The 27,883-nt window shown below is 38.4% G+C and overlaps 4 protein-coding genes across 7 annotated transcripts; all 4 read left to right on the top strand.

Moving 5' to 3' along the window:
* The first annotated feature begins 685 nt into the window (after window positions 1-685).
* LOC122033586 (haloacid dehalogenase-like hydrolase domain-containing protein 3) lies at window positions 686-5,932 on the top strand. Of its 2 annotated transcripts, none has more exons than XM_042592648.1 (9): window positions 686-871; window positions 980-1,102; window positions 1,194-1,276; window positions 1,382-1,465; window positions 2,800-2,875; window positions 2,976-3,048; window positions 3,360-3,433; window positions 3,629-3,722; window positions 5,444-5,932. In XM_042592648.1, the coding sequence occupies exons 1-9, from the start codon at window positions 763-765 to the stop codon at window positions 5,523-5,525; spliced, it is 798 nt and encodes a 265-aa protein (XP_042448582.1). In that variant the 5' UTR covers window positions 686-762; the 3' UTR covers window positions 5,526-5,932. The 2 variants fall into 2 exon arrangements, with proteins under 2 accessions (XP_042448582.1, XP_042448581.1); XM_042592647.1 differs by having other exon boundaries at window positions 956-1,102.
* A 715-nt stretch (window positions 5,933-6,647) lies between these two features.
* Window positions 6,648-12,745, top strand: LOC122033570 (probable LRR receptor-like serine/threonine-protein kinase At1g63430). Of its 2 annotated transcripts, none has more exons than XM_042592620.1 (13): window positions 6,648-6,897; window positions 6,990-7,128; window positions 7,307-7,378; window positions 7,455-7,598; window positions 7,689-7,838; window positions 9,264-9,380; window positions 9,454-9,524; window positions 10,217-10,465; window positions 10,574-10,779; window positions 10,856-10,988; window positions 11,072-11,229; window positions 11,396-11,611; window positions 12,197-12,745. In XM_042592620.1, exons 1-13 carry the CDS (start codon window positions 6,792-6,794, stop codon window positions 12,440-12,442), a joined length of 2,007 nt encoding a protein of 668 aa, XP_042448554.1. In that variant the 5' UTR covers window positions 6,648-6,791; the 3' UTR covers window positions 12,443-12,745. The 2 variants fall into 2 exon arrangements, with proteins under 2 accessions (XP_042448554.1, XP_042448555.1); XM_042592621.1 differs by having other exon boundaries at window positions 6,649-6,897; window positions 9,454-9,518.
* A 481-nt stretch (window positions 12,746-13,226) lies between these two features.
* On the top strand, window positions 13,227-19,188 carry LOC122033573 (beta-amylase 2, chloroplastic-like). Of its 2 annotated transcripts, XM_042592626.1 has the most exons (10): window positions 13,227-13,874; window positions 13,965-14,042; window positions 14,162-14,365; window positions 14,988-15,015; window positions 15,100-15,182; window positions 16,009-16,173; window positions 16,378-16,638; window positions 17,247-17,465; window positions 18,169-18,388; window positions 19,054-19,188. In XM_042592626.1, the coding sequence occupies exons 1-10, from the start codon at window positions 13,599-13,601 to the stop codon at window positions 19,077-19,079; spliced, it is 1,560 nt and encodes a 519-aa protein (XP_042448560.1). In that variant the 5' UTR covers window positions 13,227-13,598; the 3' UTR covers window positions 19,080-19,188. The 2 variants fall into 2 exon arrangements, with proteins under 2 accessions (XP_042448560.1, XP_042448559.1); XM_042592625.1 differs by having other exon boundaries at window positions 14,988-15,182.
* Window positions 19,189-20,721: 1,533 nt separating this feature from the next.
* On the top strand, window positions 20,722-22,110 carry LOC122033583 (WD repeat-containing protein RUP2-like). The gene has a single exon (XM_042592642.1). It carries the CDS (start codon window positions 20,943-20,945, stop codon window positions 22,038-22,040), a length of 1,098 nt encoding a protein of 365 aa, XP_042448576.1. The 5' UTR covers window positions 20,722-20,942; the 3' UTR covers window positions 22,041-22,110.
* The last annotated feature ends 5,773 nt before the right edge of the window (window positions 22,111-27,883 follow it).

Below are 27,883 nucleotides of genomic sequence, written 5' to 3'. Positions count from 1 at the left end.
CGGCCCGATACGGAATGATGAAGACCCACGGCCGAGCCCGAGCATGATTCCATATCGCCCAACTATTTCAATAACGTTTTTACGATTTAACACCAGGTTTGTACAACACTATATTCAACTTCCATCTCAAAATCACACCAATCGAATGAGACGGAGTTTCAGATCCACCGTTGCTTCACCAAACCCACCACCACCCAGCCCGATCGCATCCACGTAATTCCACTATCACAGGCTGCGCCAGCCAATTGTCATTATTTATTTCACTTTGCTAAAACATTTGAAGAACCAGCCAAAGCAGGCGAAAGAGCGAGTAGAAAAGAGATAAACATTACATACAAAAACGCCAACCACTGCCACTCTGTATCCTACTATACTATGGAGAGTGAATGCAGACACAAAAGCAAAGCAGATTACAGACAAGTAACCCACACACTGACCACCCCTGACCTCACCCACATCCATGTATATAGAGAGAAAATAAAAAGAAAAATAAATAAGAGGGTATAATAGGAAAAATATGTAAAAAAAAATTAATTGTATCATTCGATAAATAATAAAGTAGTATGCCTTTGTTTTTTTTGATAAATTTAAAAATCTGAATACGTTTTTTTTTTTTGGTAAATTGCTTTTTATAATATGTTAATATATATATATAATTTATATGTTAGATAAAATATTTAACATATCTAATTAAGTAAACAGACCAGCTCGGCCGGCGGCTTGTTGACGCCCTTCTCCTGATACATCCATTAGCCTTCAGAAATGGAAGCTTTCTCCCGGATGCGTTGCTGGTCTCCTGCTACATCCATTAGCCTTCTCAGAGGCAGAACTACCATTCAGACTCGCCGGCGTTGGACGGAGATCGGCTCAGGTTTTCTTTTCATCTAGTTACATGTCCAATTGTTCATGGATTCATTTTTTCTTTCCTTCTCGATCACACCGGATTGAATGACAGCGAAGATCCATGTCCTCTGTGCAGCTTCCATGGATGATCATAGGGTATCTAGGGCGTATGACGGGCTCCTGTTGGACGCTGGCGGCACGCTTCTTCAACTGGCAAGGCCCGTGGAGGCAACATACGCCTCAATTGGGAGGAAATATGGTAATCCTCTACTCACGATTCATGAGAGCGAACTAATTTTCAATTCTATATAACTATCTAATTTTATTTTTCTGATATTTAACTTTTTCAGGATTGAGCACGACAGAGGCGGAGATAAAGAAGGGCTTCAGAAGGGCTTTTTCAGCTCCATGGCCAGAGAAGCTTCGCTATCAGGTTTTACCCTTTTTGTTTTTTCTTTTGTTTTTTGTTTTTTTTGTTTTTGCGGAGAGCTGCGTGCACGCATGTTGTGAGCGCTCTTAATGGAATTTGAAAGGCCAGGGAGACGGACGGGCATTCTGGAAGCTGGTTGTGTCCGAAGCCACTGGTTTCAGTGATAGCAGTTATTTTGAAGAGGTTTATGAGGTGAGAATCTTAATTGACTAGTCAATTCTGGAACTAACATTATTAGTTACAAATAATGTGAGACAAATAATTTACGGAAACAAACACAGAGAAAAAGATATACCACGCTTTGACACTGGTGCGAAGAACACAAAAGGGCACCCTTAGGTCTGTAAATAAAAAAAAATGAACAAGTTCGATAGTTGGCTCATTAAGAGCACATTTATGTTCATTATGTACCGAAACAAAAGCTTGGATGTATACTTTTAAGACCAACAAAATTAATAAAGAAGTTTGAAACTAGTGAGCTTGACTAGTGAATGCCCATATATATTCGTGAACAAACTTGTTGAAGGGCCATTTATGATTTTATTTCTCTAGTTTCCCATTCAGATATATAAGAAAAATCCATTACATGTATATATTTATGCTACTATTTGAGGATAATACTTTTTGATATTTTACAAAATTTAAGATTCTTAATTTTCTATAATATGTACAAATGAATAAATAATAAGTTCCATCTATTGGCTCGGGTATTAACTCATTAGCTAACTTGTAAGAACAATCTTATCCCTGATAGAGCTTGCCAAGATTTTTGATAAACAAGTTTGAACACAAATATTTGAGCTTGGTTAATATTGAGCTTGAGGTTTTAATAAACATGTTTGAATGCAAAATGTAGATATGAGCTTGAACTTGTTTATTTTTCTAACAAACATGTCTGAGCACATGAAGCTTGCATTGGCTTGGGTACAACCCTTAGCACTTTGCCTGTACCATACTACCATCTAGACTTGTAAAGGAAATTTTAATACGATAGTGTGAACAAGTCCTAACAAGTAGCGCATTTAAATTGCATTACCTGCCTGGACCAGAAAATTTTACTTTCTAGGTAACAAACTTTTTGAAGTTTCTCGACTCTATAATCTTGGTTGGATTTAGTTTATTGTTGTGTGTTTGGACGTCAAGACTTAAATTTTGATAAGTTCAACAGACCATTCTGTTGAATTTTTAAAGTCAATTTTGTGGCTTAAGCAGAGTAGATGTGCTAACTGAGGCATGTGAAATCTCATAAAACTGCAGCTTATTTTTATTGTTACCATGTATTCTGCATTAGGAGCTGTTTTTTAGCCAGGTTTGGCTACTGATGCTTGAATGTCAGAAGGATGAGTGCATGTGTGCCATTTATGGATCTATCCAACAAAATATCATTTAAATTTCAGTTGCATGAGGTTTCTTTTGTTTTGTTTGTCACAAGTATGTTTGCTTATTTACTCCTCTTAACACATCATAAATCTTTCTCATCTCTCATAAATTTAAACAAGTCGATTTAAGTAAATGTATTTTGCTAGTATTTTGCAAATGGTGATGCATGGCACTTACCACATGGGGCATACGAAGCAATGTGTCTCTTGAAAGATGCTGGAGGTCATATAAGCCAAGTATCTTCTCCATTTTATTTCATTCTAAACCCAAGAGCATTTTTTAATGATCCTTGAATTTCTAACCTTTTTTTTTTAATTTCCAGTTAAGCTGGCAGTTGTCTCCAATTTTGATACTCGCTTGCGCAGACTGTTGAATGAACTCAATGTTTCAAAGCTGTAAGCTGCAAATTTCACATTGTCCAATTCCCTTCTGTTGATTGATTGTTTATCCTTTATCCAATATGATCATACACTAGTTAGACACATTAGTAACATCCTCTTGAACACAAAGGAATTTTGCTTTGATTTTTCTTTTTTATCATTTGGCAGCCTGGCTACTTGAAGTGCATCCATGACATCTTAGTTTAAGTGATAATTAACCATTGTATGATGGAAATGTCTGGTCAAAGTTTGTGCATAATATTTTAACTTTATGATTTGTATACTTTTGCATTTATGCTAATGATTCTTTTACCTTTATCTGATAGTTTTGATGCTATCATTGTCTCTTCTGAGGTTGGGTTCGAGAAGCCTTCTCCAGAGATATTCAGAGCAGCTCTTGGTACAAAAATGAACTGTTTTCGATTAATTAGGCATCAGGCTTCTTCATTAATGAACTATTCCTAAACAACATATACCTTCATACACAATCTCTTCTTTAACATGAAGATATGTTGTGCGTGTGCTAGAAATCATTTTGCCATCTAAGAATTTATTAGTTTACATCTAAAATCCTTATTCTCTTTATTTCTTCCAGATAAAATTGGCGTGAATTCTAGCAGGGTGATACATGTTGGAGATGATGAAAAGGCAGACAAAGATGGTGCCAACTCCATTGGAATTGATTGCTGGTAAGTGGAACAATTTTGGAGATTTCCAGAATCAATATAACACCAATTTGGGACTCGATGCATCTTGAAAGGGGAATTTTATTTCAGTTTACTAGCTTGACGTATCCTTGGGCCCTTTTATTTGCTTATCAGAAAAAAAAATCTTGAAAAGTGGCAACAAGCAGTGGGGCTTAATTTTCCAATTCATGGCAAACGCTTCTCTTTTCCTTTAACCCTATTGCAGTCTAGGGATATTTTATTGTTATATACCATAGGAATTTAACTACTTGGTCAAATAACTAGGCCGATTTCCCAAAATCATACTCCCCACTTTTAATTTTTCCCATTCACTCATACTCATACCCCTTTTCTTTCCACAAATTCAAAATACCTCTACTTCAACAAAATTACATCTCTTTCTTTTTCAATTATTTTAATGGTCAAAATTTATTCATTGTTAAAAAATGTATATGTTAGTGTTTCCGAAAGAAGGAAAGGTATACTTGGAAAATTTAAGTTTAACCGGATCATTGGGGAGCTTTTGGCCAAAATCTCCTTGACAACCAAGATTTTGTAATTTTGCTAGAACACCATACTAGAGATGCTTCCTTGGGGGTCTTAGAAAAAAAATCGTATTATAGGTGTCTTGAGAGTGTCATGTGGAGTATTTAGATGTTTTTTTGTGTTGAAACAAGTTATTAAGGAGTTGTGACAAAAATAACTCAAAATAGATCATTTTGATTAAAAATTATATTGTGTTCTAGAGTCTCAGGTGGAGTGCTCAAGTATTTCAGTTGGAAAGAATATGTATTTTTTTACATAAATGAGCCCTTTTTGGGCAAAATGATATTTTTGGGCCATCAGTGTGATTGATCATTTTCAACTAAATATTCTATTACCATAGTTTTCCCGAAGTTCTCCAAGTGGAGTGTTGTTTCCGAGTTGAAAAAAGTCCTTTTTTACTAAAATTATTTATTTTAGCCTATCAAGAGGATTAATCATTTTGAACTGAAAAGGGTCTCTGGTTTTTTTCAACTTGAAAATGCTTGAACACTCTACCTGTGACTCTCAGACAGCCTCATGTATGATTGCTAATCAAAATAATAAATTTTGGTGCTAAAACTTCTTGATAACTTGTTTCAACTCAAAAACATCCAAGTATTTCATCTCACTCCCATGAAGTCTGGTAGGATTTTCAAATCAAAATGACATTACTTAGACCATCAAGGAGCTTTGTTTTTTTTTGTCTTTTTTGCTGTAACTTGTTATGGCTCATTTTAATTCAAAAGTAGTTGCCCACTCTACCTCAAACTTTAAGTTTCTGGTATCAAATTATTGTCAAAATTAACATGATTAGAGTTATCTAGTTTTTGAACTTAAACTCCTTGATGATCTGCTTATACTCAAATTTATCTTTCGTTCTTATAAATTCACTAGTATTTTCTTTCTTCTAAAAATGAATGAATTTTGATCGTCAAAGTAATTGGAAAGAAGAGGAGTTTTAGTGCACTGAACTAGGATTATTTATGGTGTGTAATGAGAGAAGGTACCTGTTCATCAAAAAACTAAAATGTGTCCGATGGGAAAATTCAACACTTTAGGATTTCCGCCAATAACTAGTGACTAATTTCCATTTTCTTCGTCATGTTATTTCTGGATTATTTTGATGGTTCTAATGTCACAATCGAAATGATAGCTTCGTGCTCATGCTGAAACATGACATGGTTTGGGATCCCTTCCAGGTTGTGGGGATTAGATGTGAAATCATTTGGCGAAATTGCTGCTCGGATTCTGAAGCCAGATTCCATTGGCGAAACTGAATAGTTGAAGCTTGCAGGCTTATTTCCACGGATGACGCTGCTGTCACTTGATATCTTCCCCTTAAGTTCACTCTGAAGATAAATGAACTCCAGCTTTTAAGCTATTTTGCTCAAGCAGCAAGCATCACTAGGTTATTTACCTTTTTTTTCTCTTTTTTACTTGCGTCGTATTGAATCTAAGACTGCTGGTAACGACGATTTGTCCCTGTTGCTTAGATCATTCTCCTTGGTCGATTAGACTTGATTGACTCAACCTAAACTCAATTGTCCATTGAGCCAATGTGGCCAATATTTACAATGTAAAAGTCTAAATTGTGTTGAGTTAACAATTTGTGAAACTTAAGCTCAGTTTACATGAGCTGAAAGAAAGCATGTGTATGATATGTGCAATTTTGCACATCTTTCTCTCCCCATCCATTTTCCTCCTAACTTCATTCTTAAAATGCCAAGATTAAGATCAAGTGAAAGTAATTGCTCAAGAACAAAAATAATTTCCTCTGTCCTACCTTGACTTGGAAGCGAAGGGATGAGATAGCTACCAGGTAATCTGGCAGTCAGGACTCGGAGCTTGTATTCACGTCGATAGGTGCTGACTGAGCTTGCAACCTTAGCAAGTGAGTTGAGAGTGGAAACAGCAACAGGCGTGAAAGGAACAGCGCATCTACTGTTTTGCTTCAGAGAAAAAAGAAAACGATGGTTCATGGGGATTGTTGGATCGCATTATGACTATTGTTTTATTGCACTCCACAGCGTTCACCTACTTCCTTCAGCTGCTCCACCCAAAAAATAATCGAATTAATGTTTCGTTCCGTACTGCACAGAGAAATGAACAGGGACCGGACCGACGAAGTGAAGAGGGTGGTCATGCGGTCTGCTCACATGCTGCCTTAAAGGCAACAACAGTGGGATCCGAAGTCATAATCAGTCAGTCACAACAATTTGATAAGGCAATAGTTCGATCCTTGTATCGATACGTTGCCACAATACTGAGAGTGAACTCATGAATGTATATGTAGTATTGAAAAGCTTAATACACAATACTGGACTGATGAATGAATGACTAGACAGGAGTTGCACCTAAACACCCTTGAAGGAATGCTTTTGTCTCTTAAATAGTGGACCGTGAACCAGCAAGAAAAGGATTGCTCTGCACTCTCTGGCCTGCGGCTCTTTTTAAAGCGCACCTCCGCAGCCACCAACCTGGTGGCAATTGTTGTTTTGCTTCTCCTTCATCTTCATGGACGCTTTCGAATCTGGTCTTTGCTAAGGGATGAAGAGATCGGTTGGGCTTCAGTTTCTTGTTGCTACTGTTGTCGCTGTTGCTTTCAGATGGGAGGTGTTTCTCGCTCAAGTCTACTCCTTCCCTGCCTATGAAAGTGAGTATCTTGTTCTGATCCGAATGATCTCGTTTTTTTTTTTTTTTTTGTCTTTTTGAGATAATGTCGGGATTAACTGTTGTTCCTCGTAGTCTCTGCGCTGGCTGCATTTAAACGCGCTGCGTTTGAGGATCCTTTGTCGGCTCTCGCCGACTGGAATCCCCTCGATGGGAGTCCTTGCAATTGGACTGGCGTTGCCTGCTCCGCGAATCGGGATTGCGTTGTTTCCCTGTAAGACATCTGCCGCTTTGTTGGAGTCTTCACTCTTTCTTAGATCTCGGTTTCCTCTTTATCTCTTCTCGTGGAAAAAGCATGTTTGCAATTATCCTCTATTAGTTTTTTTTTTTTTTTTTTGAGGAAATTTCTGTTTCAGTATGTGAAGTGCGGAACTGTATCTTCATTTTTGCAGAAACCTTTCGGGGTCGTCATTGAAAGGATTTCTCACTCCAGAACTTAGATATCTCGGTTGCTTGCAAGAACTGTATGTGGTTTTGTTTCTTGTGACCTAGTTCTTCGTGTTACGTGCCTTCCTCTGAAGATTAGCTGTCATTCTGCAGGCATTTGAGAAATAACTTGCTTTTAGGTGCAATTCCAACGGAAATAGGGATGCTGAAGAACCTTACTCTGTTAGATTTGAGTGTAAATAGACTCACTGGTCCTATACCTCCTATGCTTGGAGAATTAACTGCCGTCACAAAATTGTACGAAGTAATCACTGCTTGGATTTTGAACACTAGTGAATTTGGTGGCTAATTTGCGTTAATTGGCTTCCCTTTTTCTTCTCTTTTTAGAGATCTTCATTCCAATGGTTTGACTGGTAAGATACCTCCAGAACTTGGTAAGTTGAAGAATCTTGTAGAGTTGCGATTAGACAGGAACAGGCTTGAGGGACAAATTCCAGGAGTTACCATGTCAAATTTCTCAGCAACTTTACACGCCATGTAAGTTATATTTTTATTATTTTTTGTTTATTTTCTTCAAATGCTATGGCTACTAAACTTCTGTTTCCTGGATTAGATATTATTAAAACTTCTCCACGTCATCGACAATGTCTTTTTACGGGAAAATATTCTTATACATTATTTCTCACTTCATGGACATACACAACTACCCCACCTAGTAGGACAAGTTGTTGTTGTTTGTATGGACATATACAACTGGAGAATAAACAATGAAAAATGACCTTATGTATGTTTTTAACTTAGTTGATCCAATCAATATGAACATTTTTCTTGGTAAATGTTGAAAATTTTCTGCAGTTATTTTTCAGTTGGCAAACTTGTTATGGGAAGGCTTAGTTGAAACTTGAAACATAAAACCCGTTCATATAAATTGCTACATTAATGTTCATATACAGCTTTAATTTTTCAGCATGATAAAAATAATGGAAATGAGTGGAACAAGAAATCGAGATAACTATCAGGAGATTGTTAAAGTTCACTAAAATCGTATCCATTGTCAGCCATATTTAATCTCTGAATATATAAACATGGTATCCTGCACGATAGAAAATAAAGATGACCACAATAAATTACAAGGTTTGGACTACTGAGATTGAAATTGCTTTACATTGGAATCTATCACTGACTGAATCTTTTATGATGGTGAATTCATTCTTGATGTCATGCTGTGACAGTGAAATCATTTTTGATGACATTTGAATATGCCATTGTCTTAAGTTAGGTGAAAGTCTATAGCGGCTATCTTGGTTTTAAGGAGCTCATTTTTTCAGCCAAAGTACGGAATCAAGAGAAAATTCTTAGAATCATCATAATTTTATAGGATCAAACTGATAATATTTTGACAACAAAATAACATAGAGATATAAATATCAGACTTGTATTGGTTTTGATTTTATTCTTTCCCCTTTTATGACTATCCACTGCATTTTGCATAATTTCCATTGGATAATCAAAACCTGTACCATATATATGAAGAATGTGTTAAATCTAATCAATTTCTTTACTTTCTTTTCAAGAGCATTATGTTTCCTTTTTTGGCATATTTAGTATTATTAGTATTGTCACAAATAATTTTCAATAACCACACTTTGGAATGACCCTGTGCCAGAAGTTTATGATGTTTAGTCTTTTATAGTGCTAACTCCATATTCACACTCTAGTTAAAGTTTGTATGCATATACTTGCAAAACTACGATTGGTGAACCAAAAAGAAAAGGCTTATGCTGCTATCTAAGGCAAACTTGGAAATAATTTGAACATTCTTTACATATGTACTAACAACATATATGTGTATATATACAGCTATATCACTGTTTACATTTTGAGATATTGGGTGCATCTAAAAGATTACAATTAAGATGTGCTATCCTTAAATATTTGATATTTACCTTTTATTTTAATTAGGCATACATCTGATAATAGTAGCAGCGGCCTTTGCCATTCAGCAAAGTTAAGAGTGGGAGATTTTTCCTACAACTTCTTGATCGGACAAATACCATCATGCTTAAAGTACCTTCCAAGGTATTTAATATTATCTTAATTTTCCTTTTATCTTATTTAGCTCAACTTGGTAAATTCTTGGATCCATGTGCAGGTCAAGCTTCCAAGCAAACTGTTTTGGAGATAAATACTCAGTTCCGCAGAGGACTCCTCAATTATGTACTGGTACCAGTTCCTTTTCTGGATTACGTTTGACAAAAGAAATTGACATTTTTTATCAAAAGAAAATTTTTAACCTCTCCTTGCATTTTAGATTATCCATCCCTTAGAATCTGTCATTCTTATAAAAAAGAAAATCACATCTTAGGTTAAGTAGCTTGACAAATTCATAATCACTTGCTATATCTAGACTAACAGGCATGACAAAATTGCAGGTTACTCATATAAATGCAACAACTATGTTGTTCTTCCTCTCCTTGTCTGTTGCATCTTTGGTGGCAATTCTAACCTTCTAAAACGTAGATTGAACCATAATGATATGTGTAATTGATTAAACTATCTATATTTTAAATATTTTGACACCAGTGGTATTAATTGGATCACAATCCTCTTTTGCTTTACAAACATTCTAAAAAATGCAGGAATGGCAAAAAATAAAATCAGTTATAAGCATGAACAAAAATGCCCTTATTTACTAACAGATCTCTGTTTTCCCACTCTATAATCTGTATGCATATTCCATGTATACTGTTGTCTACTTGGTAATTCTTCTGCATAGCTTGATTGTGAAAAACTTTCCATTCAATTTGAAGTAGAACATCCCTATTTAAAAATTTCTAACATGAAAGTACTATTTAAGTTTCAGAATAATCTCTGTTATGAGGCTGTTAAATGATAATATCGATTTTTTGATCTAGGTATTTCAAATAAAAACCAGGCAATAACCAAGGAGACAAATAAACAGTCTACCACAGGGAATATGCATCGGAGTCCACAACAACCAGAATGGCTTCTGATTCTGGAGGCCACCACTGGAGTTCTTATAGTCGTCTGCATTATCACAGGAATCGGCACTGCAATTAGGACTTGTAAGCTAAAATCTTCTAAGAAAATCCATTGCAAAAAAGCTAAAAGTTGGAAGGATGGTGGTAGAAGGATGTCAATAGGTAAGGCTTGCATCTCAGACGTCATTTATGTCTTCAAAATAACTGCAAAGTTGTATAACACTGTTTAAAAAACTCATATTTGACATGTCTAATTTATTTCAAAAATAGATGGCGACATATTAAAAAATGTCCTGAGGTTTAGCCGGCAGGAACTTGAAATAGCCTGTGAGGATTTCAGCAATATAATTGGCACTTTTTCACATAGTATAGTATATAAAGGGACAATGAAGGATTTAACTGAAGCTGCTGTTATCTCATCATGCATCTTAGAAGACCAATGGACAAACTATCTCCAGCAATCATTTGATAATAAGGTAGTTGAAGGTGGTGAAAATATATTCCAAGATGCATGAGAATTTTCAGTTGAAAATGTGACTTTTATGTTTTCAGGTAGTAGATCTGGCTAGACTGGATCATGAGAACATAGCAAAGTTACTTGGCTATTGCAAAGAAAGTGAACCTTTTTCAAGGATGTTGGTACTTGATTATGCATCTAACGGGACACTATATGAGCATTTACACTGTAAGTGTGACAACAAACTTTCCTACTTATGTGAATATGAGAATGCTTAAAAATTAACTTGAGATAGCACTTCTAAAATCTAGATGGTGATGGATCTCAGTTATCTTGGATCAGACGCATGAAAATAGTTCTAGGTGTTGCTCGGGGACTGAGGTACTTGCACACAGAGCTTCAGCCACCATTTGTGTTGTCTGAATTGAGCTCAAATACAGTATATCTTACTGAAGATTTTTCTCCAAAGGTATGGAATCCTTATTGTGTTGTAGTTTCCAAATGTGACAATTTTCAAGTCCAAACACAAACTTGCAGTTTTTTAAACTGAGATTGCTAATTAAATTGGTTTCTTTTGACATTCTTATATTATTATGATATATCAACGATGAACCTTTTTGCATTTACTTTTGCAGTTGGTTGAGCTTGAAAGCTGGAAAATTTTGTTCTCAAAATCCAAGACGAATTCTGGTTACATTCCCAGTGGAGGCTTCCTTCCAGGATACAATTTTTCTCTTGAGCAACTAGAGATGGAAATACAAGGAAACATATTTGCTTTTGGAGTGCTTTTGCTGGAAATAATCAGTGGAAGGCCTCCATATTGCAAAGAAAGAGGGTGTCTGATAAATTGGGTAATTCACATATTAGGAAATTTTATTGCATCATACTATTGGAACAGACAGGAAGATCACAAACCTAAATTTGTTCTTATTTTCTATATAATTCTGATATTCATTTATTCCATGTAGTTTAGCAACTCAATCCTCAATGAACCCTTCAATCAACTCATACTCTTGTCCCGCAAAGTTAAATATTGTATTTTCTGCTTCAGTTACCTCATTCCCTATCAACCAGGAAAACATAGCATTGCATGTTGCTGTATATCGCTAATTCCAGCTAACAGTATAATACCTTGGGTAGGTCTTTTGCTGGTTTATCATTTAGAAATATGTCAATCTGACAATTCGAACATTTTTCTATCACACAAGTATCAAATGTCAGGACATCAAATCTGGCTCATGGAAGACTCTATGTTCCTTTCTATAAAAACATTTTCCTTTTCGTATGATTCAACATATATGCAGTAAGATTCATGCAGCATTCTGCTTCGTATATATTGGTGCTTGTTAATAGATTCATGATATATCTCTGCTCATCGTTCTTCTAGATTACTGAATAGCTGCAGCAATTGCTCAAAGTCTTCCTATTAACTGCAGGCCCCTGCATACCTTCAGAACCCAGAAGACATAGGAAAACTAGCAGACCCTGAACTGAAAAACGTGAAGTCTGAAGATCTTGCGGTTATATGCAGTGTGGTTAGCCTCTGCATCGAACCGGATCCAACGAAGCGACCTTCAATACAAATAATAAGCGGTGTGTTGGAGAATGGAATTGACTTGTCAGTAGCTGCCCTTCTCAAGGAGTCTCCTTTGGCATGGGCTGAGCTAGCTCTGTCTTCCTAGTACTCCCTCCATGTAAAACTACATAACCCATACGAAATACCTTGTTTCGGCTTTATTTTTGTCATTTATTATCCCCTTGGAGTTAGATATACAATTGTGCATGTCTGCTGAAGCAGAAGTGGATGCAAAGATTTTGTTGTATACCCTTCATTGTTTGGTTACATTAAAGCTCATACAATGTGTGTGTTTGTGTGAGAGAGAGGAGAGTGTTTTCCTTTGAAGCTGAAAGCTCATATGTATTATATATAGCTGTGTGTGTATCGAATGGCTAGTTAATATTTTATGTTGGATCACTCTTATGCAACTATTGAAATTTTATTATGATTTGGCCAAGTCTGAATGAGTCAAATCATTATGATAAACACAATTTATTAAATAGCAATTTATAAGATTATTTTACAAATTGAGTTAAAAATAAATTAAGTTTTTTTTTAAAATACAAACTAAGATAATTTATTTATTCCAAAGTGAAAGTCAAATGTGTGTCTATATTAAATTTATGTAAAATCATAAAATGCAATTTTTGATTGAACTATATTTCAAATCTATCAAATAAAAATTTAGATTTTTTATAATTATTAGAGAGAAAATATTACAGAGAAAGTACGGTGCTTTAGTTAGTAATAATAAAATAAAATAAAATTTATTTAATAAAATTTATTTAGGGTAGAATTTAATGATGTAATTATTGGTTGTCATCGGTTGGGATAATGTTAGGTTATTGTAGGTGGTTGTTGTATAATTATTAATTATAAACTATTTGTGTTTAAGAATTAAAAGATACTCTCCAGCCCTACATCTGCTCGTTGCTTCCTCCGCTTGCAAGTTTTTTGCCTTTTCTTTCTTCTTCCTTTCATCTCGCCTGATTATCTGATTATGTGAAACTTCGATTCTTGCGGATTTTCACAATATTCGTTGATTTCGTGATGTTTTCTCCGATGATTCTTAGGGTTCTTGTTGAGACAAATTAGTCAACTATCTAGTTTGTTTTTGTTGAAGTGAGAATCAAATGTGTAAGTTCATGGGGAAAAATAGGAATGCCAGTATAAGATCCGTTAAAGTTGCTGGAGAAAACGTTAGTTTTTGTAATCTTAATATTTAATATAAAAACTTTTAGGTGCATCGCTTCCGGCACAAGGAGTTCCCTGGAGCAAAGATGCCACAGCCAGCCCCCTGCGCCGGCTTCTACTCCGTTCCACTTGGGAGGCTGCCTGTTGTTTCATTTCCAACTTCTGCATCTCTCCGTTGCCGAGCACTACGCTCCGTGGAGGACCGCCGCTCTGTCCGTCTACGGAGTGCTTCGGCCTTTCCCCACCTTATTTGCCACCGACGGTGCCACAGTGCCATCTCGATAGCAAAATTCAATCAATTCGGTGACAAGCCGAAGGGAGATTCTTCTTTCTTCATGGAAAACGACGATGATGACAAGCAGGTGCCTGCTTTCTTCTCCTTCTGTCATTTTCTTCTTTTCTTTAAAATTTTTCACGTTCATTAAATTGGTGGGTTTCCCTTTCGCTTCAAGGCAATCGATGTTTCTCAGAAGATTGAGGAGCGTTGTTTTGCCGGCACATCTTATATCCCAGTGTACGTGATGCTACCCGTGAGTTACTTATTCCAACAATTGGGTTTTTCTTGGTAGATTAGATTCCGCTAATAAATCATCACTATTCTTATTATCTTTGTGCTTATTTTACTATTTTGTGTCGAGGAGTATTATAGCTTGATGTCATTGATAATCAAGGCAAGCTGGCATATCCAGAGATCTTATTGGAACAACTGAGGGCATTAAAATCCATCAATGTAGATGGTGTCATGGTTGACTGCTGGTGGGGAATTGTGGAGGCTTCTGCACCTAGAATCTACAATTGGGGTGGGTATAAACAACTATTTCAAATTGTACGACAACTGAAGCTTAAGCTCCAGGTATATATGCCTGCCTTTTGGTTGTCATCTCTAACAAATTTTGTGTCCTTTTGTTTTGTCATGCAAATATCTTGATTTTGGTTGCTGAAATTTTCTGATTATGCGTAGTTTAGTATTATAAGCTAAAGAGCATTGCTGATGATGCTACATCATTATGGATTTGAATAAAATTACATTACACTATTCCTAACCTTTCCTGCTTCACTAATTTGAGGACTTTGGATATTGAAGCTTCATACAGCTTTTGAATGAATTCACTTTCCATTATTAGAGGAGTTCCTATGCATATTTTGGATACATAATTCATGTGTTGTTGATTACCAGCTCCTAAACTCATCTATAATCTCAAATGTTAATGGTTTGCTACCAACTGGGTTATATAAACTACTGATGTACACTATTGTTTTTCTTCAATATAACAATTGGGTATTGAAGAACTTTCATGGCATGTCTCAGTGTTTTTAATGTTTAAACTGTCATTATGATGTATCATGCTTAAATTACTAGCAAGAAATTGAATCTATATGATATGCTAGATTATGGTTTCTCTTTGATGCTCATCCTTGTTCTTTCTGGATGTTCTTGAAACTAGAATTGTCTTTTGTCAACAAATATCATCTAGGTCGTCATGTCATTTCATGAGTGTGGAGGTAATGTTGGTGATGATGTGTGGATTCCTTTGCCACAATGGGTGATTGAAATTGGCAACAACAATCCAGACATTTTTTTCACAGATAGAGAAGGGAGACGCAATACGGAATGCCTTTCTTGGGGAATTGACAGAATGAGAATCTTACATGGCCGAACAGCAGTAGAGGTACATAATTAGGTTCTTCTTCATGTTCTTCATACAGTATTTTGGCATAGTTAAATCAGAATTTGTTTGAATGATATGTTGCTGCAAGAGCGTTCTACATTTCCTTTGTGCTATTATTTTAGTCACTAGGAAGTGTCTTTATAGATGATGCAAACATGCAATATGAACAAAATAAGTCCATTTAGATGATGCTACCACTGGATTGGAAGATCCAACCTGAATCATAGGATTCATATAATGGAACAGCATCTTGTGATGGTGTTTTAAATGAGTCATCTAAAAGAATGTTTTGAAAGCTTTTTAGTGTGCAGTAAATCTTTATCAGAAATCAGTAATCCTATAATTTTTGGTTTGCATCAAGAATTAGTCTTTAAAATGGATAGAAGAAATTCTTTTGTTCCAGAAGATTGATCTACGAGAGAAGGGAGCAGCTGGGACATGAATAGAAAAAATCTCATGTTCTCATGCCTCAAGAGCTATGAATCCAAGTAGAATTATACATGGAAGAATGAATCCAATTCTTGAATCTGATCAAGAATCATTTTACAGAAAATATTTTAGATGTTGTCAACAAGAGCTTTTTAAATTCTCTTTTGTTCGATTTAGAATTTCATTTCTGTAAGAGGAAGTAGATTCCTCGTTGTTGATTATGAATTGAAAAATGGCTTAATTATGTGGTTTTATTTAGGAAAGTGTTTGGATGTTGTTTACTGCATTTGTCCTGCCCTAGATTTGCAAATATATATATATATATATATATATATATATCCATCAAATACTGATGATTTAACCTGTTTGGAGATATTTCTGAATAAACCTCTTATAGGTTTATTTTGATTATATGCGAAGCTTCCGTGTAGAGTTTGATGAGTTATTTGAAGATGGCACTATATCTGAGCTTCAGATTGGATTAGGGCCTTGCGGAGAACTACGCTACCCATCTTATCCTGCAAAGCATGGCTGGAGATATCCAGGAATTGGAGAATTTCAGGTAGCACTAGTGAAATTTTTCCTTCCATTTTTGGAGTCATGAACAGATGAAAAATTATAATGTACTCAATCTTATCATTTCAGTCATTAATTTCCGAAGTTGTCATATCAAAATGTTGGCTAATTGCAGCCCTTTTATTTTGCTAATTTGCATTCGCTTTTGTGACATAAAAATCAAACTAAGAATTTTGTTTCTCCCTTCCAGTGCTATGATGCTTATTTGCTGAAAAGTTTGAGAGATGCAGCGAAAGCTAGAGGGCATCCTTTGTTGGGGAAAGTGCCACAAAATACTGGTTCATATAACAGCCAGCCTCATGAAACCGGTTTTTTCCGTGATGGAGGTCATTATGATAATTCATATGGCAGATTCTTTCTAGGTTGGTATTCGAAAATTTTGATTGATCATGGAGACGTGGTATTATCTCTGGCCAAATTAGCATTTGAAGGTTCATTGATTTCAACGAAGGTATGTCTACATAATCACTTATGTGCATCATAGTTAAATATATGCTTATGCTTTATTCTTGAAGACTCTTATTAATCCTCACGATATAGATAATTTAGGGCCTGGTCTTGAAGGATCGAGTATCCAAACTAAATTTATCTGTATTTGGATTTTTTTTTGTTTTTTTTAGATTCATGAAAACATTTGAGAATTCTGACATCTTAGTATTATTCTGTGTTTTTTTTCTCAAATATTTCTTTAGTTGATTTTCTATTATGTTAATCTGAAATTCCAACCCTGTCATTTTGAAAGCGAATTATATCACGTTCAACCAAGTAGTTTACTTGTATATGATTAGTTCTTTTATCTTTTTTATTTTAAGAATTTATTTGCTTAAATCTTTCAACCTGTTACCTCTATCAGATTGCCAACCCAATATATATATTTTTTTCTGTGGACTAAAAAGTGGTGATGACACATACAACTCATTGGAGAAATGGAAAGTGATTTTTGATGTTGTTGCACTTAAAACCCATGCATTTCATGGGTATTAATTCTTGTTTCTAGTATCATTGTAAGGTCGCTTTTATTCATTTCGTAATTGAATCTTCATTTTCTTGCTGATGTAGATATCAGGGATCCATTGGTGGTACAAAACTGCCAGCCATGCTGCAGAGTTAACTGCAGGGTTTTATAATCCGTGCAACTGTGATGGCTATGCTTCAATCGCCTCAATGCTTAAGAAGCATGATGCAACACTAAATTTTACATGCGTTGAGTTGCGCACCTTGAATCAGCAAGCAGACTTTCCAGAAGCACTGGCAGATCCTGAAGGATTGGTCTGGCAGGTATGGCTCAAAAGATTGTTCAACCATTCAATGCATCATCAAATTTGATTCTTAGTGTTTATTCGTTTATGGTTTACAGACTCCAACACGTTGAAATTTCTCTTTCAGTTGTAATATACATCAATCAATACCAATTTATATCTCTGTGATAGCTGGTGAAACTTCTTCACTTTATCCTAGATTGTATGTTGTTTAGTTGCTGATTCTCTTCTCTAGATGTTATATTAATTCTTCCCCCTGAGAATACCAAACACTTTAGATTCAGTGCTGTTTATTCTCATTTAGTTCATACACTAAGGTTATCTTACCTTGTTATTACTGTAAGTTATCCAATGATCAATCAATGATGAACTGAATCATAATTTGAGATTATGAATACACGCTTGTTAGTTTGATAATTAAACATCCATTTGATTACCAATTACCTAATTTTTTTGGTAATTATAATGTTGGTGCATTGCTTGATATATCCATTTTTTAGGTTACCATGTCAAACTTATGCTTATTAGTTAGTATTAATTTGCAAGATGTTCTGACATGCAATGCAATTGGCCAAATTAAGTCATCCATTTGAGGTTCTCTTTGCTTAGTAGATGTATGGTGCAAAATTCATAGTTCGCTTTAAAATATTTATCATCAGTAACAAATATAAGTGGAGTTGAACAAAGATATATCTTTCATGAGGTATATGCCTTATTTTCAGGTCTTAAATGCTGCGTGGGATGTTTCTTTACCTATGGCAAGTGAAAATGCTCTTCCTTGCTATGATAGGGATGGATATAATAAGATTTTAGATAACGCTAAGCCATTGAGTGATCCAGATGGACGACATTTATCATCATTCACGTACCTCAGGCTGAGCCCAGTCCTCATGTGTAGTCATAACTTCAAAGAATTCAGTCGATTTGTTCAGCGAATGCACGGTAAGTCCTTACTTGTATAACTGAATTGAAGCAATAGTGATTTGTCCACATTTAGGGTTGTAAACGAGCTGATCCAAGGTAAGCTTTGTGATGTTCAAATTTGTTTGATAAGGTAATTGAGTCAAGCCGAGTCTAAAATGAACAAAGTCATTGAAATGATTGTTCAAGCTTGACTTTGTTGCTTTTTTATGTGCTTAAACTTGGTTCAAACTTGGTTCAAGCTTGATTCTTTTAGATGTTATCGAACTTTCAATTCAAGATTGTTTGATTGTTTGGAACTTTTATATTTTAAAGTTGTTTGATTGATTATTGAGCTTGATAATACAAATTTGTTTATTGATTTTGAAATTTTTCTTTGTTTATTTAGTATGTTAATAAGAGTTTTATTAATAAATATTATTAATGAACAACTGAACATATGTGTTCAAACTTGTTTATTTAGTTTAATGAGTTGTTCAAGTTTGTTCATTTAACTGATCTTAAACGTAAATCTATTCATGAATATTTGGGTTTGTAGGTTAATTTACAAACCCTATCCACTATGAGCTGTATATGTCTCTTTCACTAGCCACTATATTGTTGAAAGGGAGTTAAAAATTCTATAAGACCTGTAATTTTCACTATGACTTTTTTTTTTTTTACTTAGATAACTTCTCATGTTGCAGGCGAATGGGTTCCCAACTCTTGTTGATTGGACAATTTTTCAGGACCTCACCGTGCGTGACTCTCTTTTGTTGGAAGCCCAATAAAATTCGATTTGAGAGAAGTAGATTGAAGACACAAATGGTGGAAGAACAACAAAAGCAAAAGAAAAAATAAATTAAAAAAAAAAAAGGCGTCCGTCCAAACTCAGATGGGAGCATGACTTGCTATAATTATTTCATTCATTTGTTGGGTTCACATAATTAATTAAAAGGTGCTACGACACTTTGCCTTCTCATAGGTCACTATGATGATTAATGTTGAGATGCTGACATTTGAATTCTGACGATATGTGTCATTTATTTGTTTGAAGAAAAGGCAGGTCTCCTAGTCCCACAGCCTAATTCAGAAATTTGTCAACTGTAGCACTTTGTCATAAGCCACATAATTAAACAAGAAAAAACAAAACTGTTCCCTGAATTAATTGCATCACCTGTTCTTGTACTTTATTAGGCTGGTTTATGAATATTTTTTTAGAAAAAATGGATGATTAGTATTTAAATAAGAGTAATAATAATTACTTAGGACTCCGTAAATTCTAGAAGAAAAAAAAACCTGAACTATCAATCAAATTCAGATAAAAAATTGTATTATTATTTATTAAGGTTAACATCATCAATAAATTATAGTAAAAGATAATTATATATGTTCTCTCAAATGTCCCTTGTAATCTGTCTTTAAATTAATCAATTTATAATCGACAAGTGATTAGAGGATAGAAAAAATAAAACATATGTCTATTAAAAATTAATTTTTGTCTCATTGTAATAAATCTACCGTTTTCTAATTTAAAATAATTACAGTAAAAATATAAAATTTTAATTAAAAATAGTTAAAGAAAATATTAAAAATACTAAATGTATCTTAATTATTGAATGTCAAACATGAGTAATTAATACAGAAATAAATCTGGGCCAAAATTTATTAATAAAATATTGTTTGACACTTACAATTCTTCAGGGCACATTGAAAATCTTACTTTTGGCTCATTAATGATTTTTTTTAAAAAAAAATCGTATTAAGAAAGAATAAATAAATAAATAAATAAAAACTTTCCAAAAGAGAAGCTAGCTATCTTCATCATTAAGGAGAGGCAGCTCTTACAGGCTTGCATTGTCCCACGTTCCTGCAGACTCGTCGCCACAAAACAATTAAAGAACAGTGTGCCAAAACTCCTAAACACTGAAAAAAACGCCCACCTCTCATTAAATCCACCCCCATCCATGATCTCACTCGAAGAACGTAGTTAATTAACAAGATCACATTCATGTTTACATGAACCAATTAACGCCCAGTTTAGGAATCAGGTTCCATCCATGGAACGCTTTTTAATTATTCTGATCTCTGCCAGTCCAAAATTAGTATACAGACGAAGTTCCATCTTCCATTGCAAAAATTCCAAGCGATCGAAATGCAAATCCACGCCCAACAAATATCTTGTAGAATTAGGTGCATTGTCAGGTGTACCGTTGGCGTTGAAGCATCGACTTAAATTCGAGTTGAGTGAGGGAATCCTGTTGGAACCTGGAGGGCCACCCATCTGCATGCGTAGCAAATTCACTGACAGCTCCGTGTCTGTAGCCAAATATGTGGCTTGGACACTGAACATGTATCCAATGCCCTTCTTCTGATTTTGCACCACAACTCCAAGTCCCATCTCTTTAAGAAACAAACATTCCAAATGCACTGGATCAGATCGATCGTCTCAAAATCAAAATCAAAATCAAAATCAAAATGGAAGATGACAGGGACTGAAGAAAGGAAGGAAGGAAGGAAGGAAGGAAGGAAGGAAGGTAATTGGATAGCCTGCGCCGTTTTTAATTAGGCATCACCATTGCTACATGAATGGGCCATGAGCGACTCGCATGCCGACTCCTGGGAAGAGAGAGCTCAGTCCCACTGGCGCTTCCGACTCTCCTCTCTCGTCTCCCCGGAGGCAGCGGCGGCCGACGCCTCCGACGCCATCGGCGCAGTCGAGTTCGACCCCACCGGTCGACTCTTGGCCACCGCAGGCATCGCTAGAAAGATAAGGTTGTACGGTCTCGCTGCTCTGCTGCCTCCGGCCGACCAATCCGAGCCGCACGCCGCTGTGTCTGAGCGCTCCGCCGCCTGCCGGCTCTGCATCTGCGCGCCGGCCAAGCTCAGCAGCCTGCGGTGGCGCCCCGGGTCCGACGGCCGCGTCATCGGGTCCGGCGACTACGACGGAGTGGTCACCGAGTACGACGTGGAGCGGAACGCGGTGGTGCTGGAGCGCGACGAGCACGGCGGCCGCCGCGTCTGGAGCGTGGACTACTCCGCCAGCGGCGACCTGGGCGCCTCCGGCTCCGACGACGGCACGGTGCAGCTGTGGGACCCGCGGTGCGGCGGCAGCGGGCGCGCGGCTGCCGTCATGCGCGCCGGCGGGCCGGTCTGCGGCGTGGAGTTCGACCCGGAGGGCGGGCCGTGGGTCGCGGCGGGCAGCGCCGACCGGCGCGCGTACGTGTTCGACGCGCGGGCGGGCGCGGCGGGGCCGGTGGCGACTCTCGGCGGCCACGAGCGGGCGGTGACGTACGCGCGGTTCGCGCAGGGCTGGCGCCGCCTGGTCACCTCGGGCACCGACGGCACGCACCGACTGTGGGAATGGGAGCAGGGGAGGCAGGTGCGGGCGTACCGCGGTCACTCCAACGCCCGGAGCTTCGTCGGCATGTCGGTGTGGCGCGGCGCCGGCCTCATCGGAAGCGGCTCGGAGAGCGAAGAGGTTTTCGTCTACGACCTCCGCTGGGAAGACCCGATTTGGGTGCAGGGATTTCGGCGGCGGAGGCACGAAAGCGGAAGCTCCGGGAATGGGTTCGTAGGGGCGGTGAGCTGGATGCAGCTACCGTCGGACGGTGAACCCGGCGCGCTCGCCGCCGGAGCGTCGGATGGAACCTTGCAAGTGTTTGTCACGATGAAGATATCAAATTCTTACTGATCGATCGATTTTTTTTTTTTTTAATCTTTTGTGTTCTTCATTACAATCAAGTAAAAGGTGATTTCTTTCCCGAATGTCCCACAGCGTTCCTCATCGTCGGCCGTTGCAGGATGAAGGCGGGTAAATAATGTCTGAAAGCGAAGAAGTGGTAATATTGTTAACTGTGAGAAGACGAAGACCTAGATGACACGGATGGACATGTGGACACCATCGAGAGAACAAACAGAGGCATTAGAGTGAGAACTAAGGAGTACAGACACTCCAATGCTTGAATCAGAATAGTAATATAATGAATACTATAGAAAAAGATGAATAGTAATGTAGATGTGTGCATATATGTATCTATTTGACTAACGGAGATGATCCTTTTTTATATCACCTCTAATAACATCCATAATAATGAGGCAATAAAGAATGTCTGGTGTTAGAATATTTCGAGTGATGGAGTATGTACAACAGTTCTCTTCTAGGCAGAGGAAGGTTTCATTACATATATATGCCAGAATAAGGGAATATTTTCTGGTGAGTAACTGTTATTCTCTGACAGATTTTGTTATTCTATGACAATGTTGTCTCCTAAAAGAGATCCGATTAGCTTTAGGGTCGGATGGATGTAGGCTGAGAATCATGCTTATGAGTAGTGAGGAACTCAGTCTGGAGGTCCGACTAGCTCTGGGCGGGGCGGACGTATGCTGGGAGCCTCGCTCATGAGTAGTGAGGAATTGAGTTTGGAAGTTCGACCAACCCTGGGACCAGGCGAACGCATGCTAGGAACCTCGCTCATGAGTAGTGTGGACTGGATCTGGAGGTCCAACCGGCTCTAGGGTCAGGCGACCGTATGCTGGGAGTTTGCCTCATGGTAGTGAGGAAATGAGTCTAGAGGTCCGATCGACTTTGGGGTCGAGCGGCCGTATGCTAGGAGCCTCACTCATGAGTAGTGAGGAACTGAGTTTGGAGGTCCGACCGACTATGGAGGCCATACGTGGAACTGTGCCCAGGAGTGATGAGGAACTGCGTCTGGAGGTCCGACCAACTCTGGGGCTAGGCAGATATATGTAGTTTAACTGACTCTGAGGCCAATCGAGTTTATTCTGGGAGCCCTATCCAAGATAAGTGGTTCGTTCGATCATGTACATCCTAACTTTGATCGCCAAAATTTGGTGACGGCCTTTTTCACATGTCACTAGGCGCTCCAAATTAATTTAAAATTGAAACTCATTAAAATTAAGACAAGTGTTGTAGCAACGAGTCTCAATTCGTATTTTTTCAAGGATAGCTAACTAGTGTATGTGAATTCTAGAATTGCTTCAAAATGAATTCTTACATCAACAAGGTCCGTAGGTCATTTCCACTTGATTCACATCACAAATTGAACTTGTCTAATAAAATCAAGAATAGAATCAGAAAAGGGTTATTCTCTTCTAAACATGATCCAATTCCTTCTCACCAAGTTAAACCATTAAATTCAATCACCAAACAAACTTGTAGAAGCCAAATAGCATTCCACTTCATAATCATAATCAAATTCAACAAACTCAAATGTTCAAACCAAATAATTTTGAATAGTAAGCAATCAACACTTAAGCAATATCACAATCACGAAGATTAATTGAATGTAGCATCTGATTTGCTAACTAAGTATCAAAAACCTACAAACTAATAATAAGCAGTACTACAAATTCAAAACAGAACATAGGTCGTTTGCAAAGGTTTAATAAGGTCGGGATTGCAAGCAAGAAATCAAAATTGGAATTATTTGAATTACAAAAACTCAAACAGGATTTAAAGTGCAATGTAAGGGATCAGATGTGAAGATCTGAGCAAGTTTCATGCAAAAGAAAAGAAAACACTAACTAATAACATTCCATAACCCAAAGCCTGGAACAAAATCTCTCTTCCCTACTGTGAAACAGAGAAGAATCAGGGAACGACCATCAAACCATCACTGGAGAAAAACCAAGCTACCAGCTAGTGCAAGCTTTCGATCACGGCAAGCCCATCAAGCTCCTGGTGGTAACCACTCTCATACATACACAGAAACGGCCAAATTCTAGAATTGCTTCATCAGATCCAGTCAATTGATTAGATCGGTTTGAATGCGGCAGATGAAATGGAAGATAGAATGAAATGCCGGGGCCCCAGGCTCCGGTAATGTGGAATCATATATGGGAACCCTCTAACGGATCTGCTAATGGGAAAGCGGACTCCACAGAACGGGGACACCCGCAGACCTCTGATGACGGACAGAAGAAGCAGCTTGCTCTGCGTCGGGGAAGTGGAGGGCTGGAGGAAGATGAGCAGTGTCACAACGTCTCACAGAGCCGATCGAAAGGGGATGGCTAGCTAGCGCGTGATTTAAATCAACCTCCGTCATCTAATCGGACGGTCAGTTGGTTGATCTTGATCAACGGTTCTCAGAGCTTCTCAGATCTTCAAAACTGACGGGTCTTCATCTCGGCTAAGATGGCTCTTTGGATGGGCGGATGGCTCAACTCTCGATCTTCAATGGATGGTCCAAATGGCTCCAAAACTTGATCGGCTTGTTGGCCCGTTTGAGCCCAAATGTGGTCGATGCAGTCGGATCACATTCCCTTTTGATGCCTACCGCCTCTCATCTCAACTGGGCATGTTTTTTGTGTTCTTAGCCACCTTTTTCTTAGCGTTATCTTATTAGCACTCATTCATAATGAGTGAGTCAAAACAGATAAGCAAGGTAATCACAGGTCCCTCTGTATTTGCCACATTAGTATATTTTGGTCTCGATCCTCAGTTTACATCGGAGAAGGAAATGATGGAATGCACATTCGGTATATTCCTCACTGATTAGACATATGTTTAGCTATTTTGTGCATGCGCACTCACTCTCATTCCGTTGGTAGTATAGGTAGTTATAGACTAAGGTTACTTGATACTGGTAACCGACAATGCGCTGGATGTGATCAGCCCTGTAACTTGCAAATTCTTCATCGGTCAAGTGATGTGACTGGTTATAGCTGAGTGGTTTAGATGTTTGACAATTAGTACGCACGACTGACTAGATCGATGCGCACAAGTCCCGGTTTAAACCCGTAGTCCTCGGCGATGACTGTGACCCTCGAGCGTGAGAGCCATAGGAGGTTGATAGGCCGGTTCGGAGGTTTGACAGCGCTTATGGTGAGTCTTGTTGAAAGTCCTAGATGATATAAGTGAAAGCAAGAAGAAAGGGTAGGGCTGATAACTGGGACTAAAAGTCTTAGGTGAAGTGACAGAGAAAGTGAGTCCTAGAGGTAAGTAGAGAGGTGCGGTTGTCGAGATGGAAAACTGTAAGGAGCTAGGAGTGAGAGAAGCTAGTGGAAGTAGCGAAACGTGGAAGGTGAGTCAAGTCTCAAAGAGGTCAGTGGAGGTCAGTGAATGAGTCTAAGGATTGATGTGAGGCAGATGGAAAACGTGGAAACAGCTGCAAGTGTGGATCGTAACGCTAAGGACTGACTGTAGTTAGCAGCAGTCAAGTCAGGAAGCGGACTTGGCAATCGATTGGATGAAGTCGGAAGACGAGACCCGGACATACCGTTGTCGATGAGTGTACGAGATTAGCCGCACTTCGAGACGCCAGAGTAAAAGTTGGCCAGGATAGAGTCCATGGATGCTCAATCAATACGGATAGCCTTGTCACAGATGGTGTATTGACGTGACGATTGAAGTCACAAGTGTCGAAGTGAACGCGAGGCGGATGTAGGAGGTAGCAAAGAGTGATTCCGGGATCGATCGGGATCGATCCGTCTCGAAAACCAAGCGGATGATCGATCCGTGCGATCTGACAGCGCAAAACCAGAGGCATAGTCGTAAAACGATGGATGAGGCAGGATCTAAGATTGATTGGGCCGATTCAGATGTCTAGAAGTCTGTGGCACGGTCCCGCGTTCAGAGATATCCCCGTCCATCCAAGTGACTCCATCGGAAGTGTGTCGGACAAATCGGATGCAGCTTACGAATGTCATTGCTCCGGTACGGTTTATCGATCGGTGAACTCGGAGAGGCGCTTCGATCGTACCGTTTCTTGGGTGGTGATCGCATCCGACAAAGCCAGCATGGTGAGAAGGCTGCGTCCGGGTTTATTTTTTAGTCAGATTCATTCAGTGGTTCATTCCTTTTACCATAAGCGTCGCCAGCCTTCAAGAAGGTCGCCATGGAGCTCTCCGGCTTCCCACCGGAGGTATCGAGTTCCAAGTCTATCGCAAGCAAGAGGAAGAAGTTCTTTTTTCCATCGCAAGAGGCGGAATCCAAGCTGTAAGGAGAGAAGTAGGGTGTCTCTGTCATTGTAAGCTGTAGGGCAGCCTTGGAGGTATTGTGGGCTTCTCACCATAAAGCCTTCTCAGCATTAGTGTGGAGGTGGCTGGTGGTGCGCTGTGATCTGATTGATCACCTCTTTGAGGTGGATACCAGTAATAAAGTGTTAGCGCGTGGTGTGCTTTTGTGTATTTGCGTATGCACAAACGCAGCAACGCAGATGAGCGATGCAACTTTGGAAGGTTTACTCGGGCCGAACTATTCACACTTTTGGTCCTCCTCTAACACTTCTGCAAGGTCCCAACAAGGGCCAACGCTCTTCAGGCAGGCACACGGAGGAATCGTAGGGAAGGGTCAAGCGTAACAAGAGAAGAGAGTGAGAGCGAAATTCAAGTCAAAAATTCACATTCCTACACAGCTCAACTTCAGATGCACAGATGGACTTGGATTTGACACGAGGGTGCCTCTACGACCTTTGGAAATCAAGGATCGAGAACTACTTTATGATGGAGATAGAGCAATTGTTTGCAACGAATTCAAAGGGCAAAGTTTTCAAGAGGAGCAAGTGGAGCCAAGAGCAAGTCCAAAAGTGCGAGGCTAATGACAAAGTGACGAGCTTTTCTGCAAGCACCATTTCCTGACAAACACCATGCCTGGAGATTGATGCAAAGGAATTATGGAGCAAATTGGACAAGCTTTAGGATCTAGTACCTTGCAAGAGAAGAGAGAATCCGGAGAGAGGTGACTCTTCGGCAAATCGAGAGGACTCCTGGGTCAGATGCTGCTCAACCTCGAAGAGGAGGAAAATAAAGCTTCATCCTGTCCGTAGAGAAGAGGAGGGCTACCCTTGTGTTTCTCATATTCAAGATGATGGCCCTCCCCTCACCCCAGAGGGAGGCAGACCTTTGAGAGAGATCCTGTGTGACAGGATCGAGAAGAGGAGGAAGCTTCCTAGGTCAGTCAAGAAAAAGGAGAGAAGGATGAAGCTATACCTCCACAGTCAAAAATCAAATGGAGAGAATCAGGTCCGATCAAGAGAAGAAGCCGATCGAGAGATGCCACCAGAAGGTAAATTAATTAATAATAATCATATTATATTTTTGAATGGGGACATGACTGGACTAGAGAGCTACTGAGTGCAAATAGTATGAAGAAGAAGCTGATGGCCACAAGCAAGCAAGGTGGGACTCATCCGACAACAGGCAGGGACACATTGGTTTTTTTTTTGTGTAGTGCACAAAGGACATTACTAGTCCAGATGTCCCAAGGAAGATCAAGGGGCTCAGGCACCAGTCAGGGGCAGTAGTAAAGGTAGCCCAAAAAGTATTTTTTATTTTGGCTCTGAGCCTACTCCTTTACATTATGGTAAAAAGCATGCTAGGTCAAATTTATATCATTTCAATGCTATTTACCATGAACATAGGAAGCATGATAGCATTAAGGAAAAACATGTAGCTCTTCATGCTAAAACTACCACTCTTAGGGCTAGGAATGTAGGTAAAAGTCTAGGCAAGAACTCTAAGGATTGTAGCTACAAGCCTAGAAACAAAAATGCTCATGAACTAAATGGAAAAACA

This window comes from Zingiber officinale, chromosome 11B (genome assembly GCF_018446385.1).
Source record: "Zingiber officinale cultivar Zhangliang chromosome 11B, Zo_v1.1, whole genome shotgun sequence".
NCBI classification, from domain to species: Eukaryota; Viridiplantae; Streptophyta; class Magnoliopsida; order Zingiberales; family Zingiberaceae; genus Zingiber; species Zingiber officinale.
The sequence above is the reverse complement of the archived record's forward strand: the minus strand, read 5'-3'. Positions and strand labels throughout refer to the sequence as shown.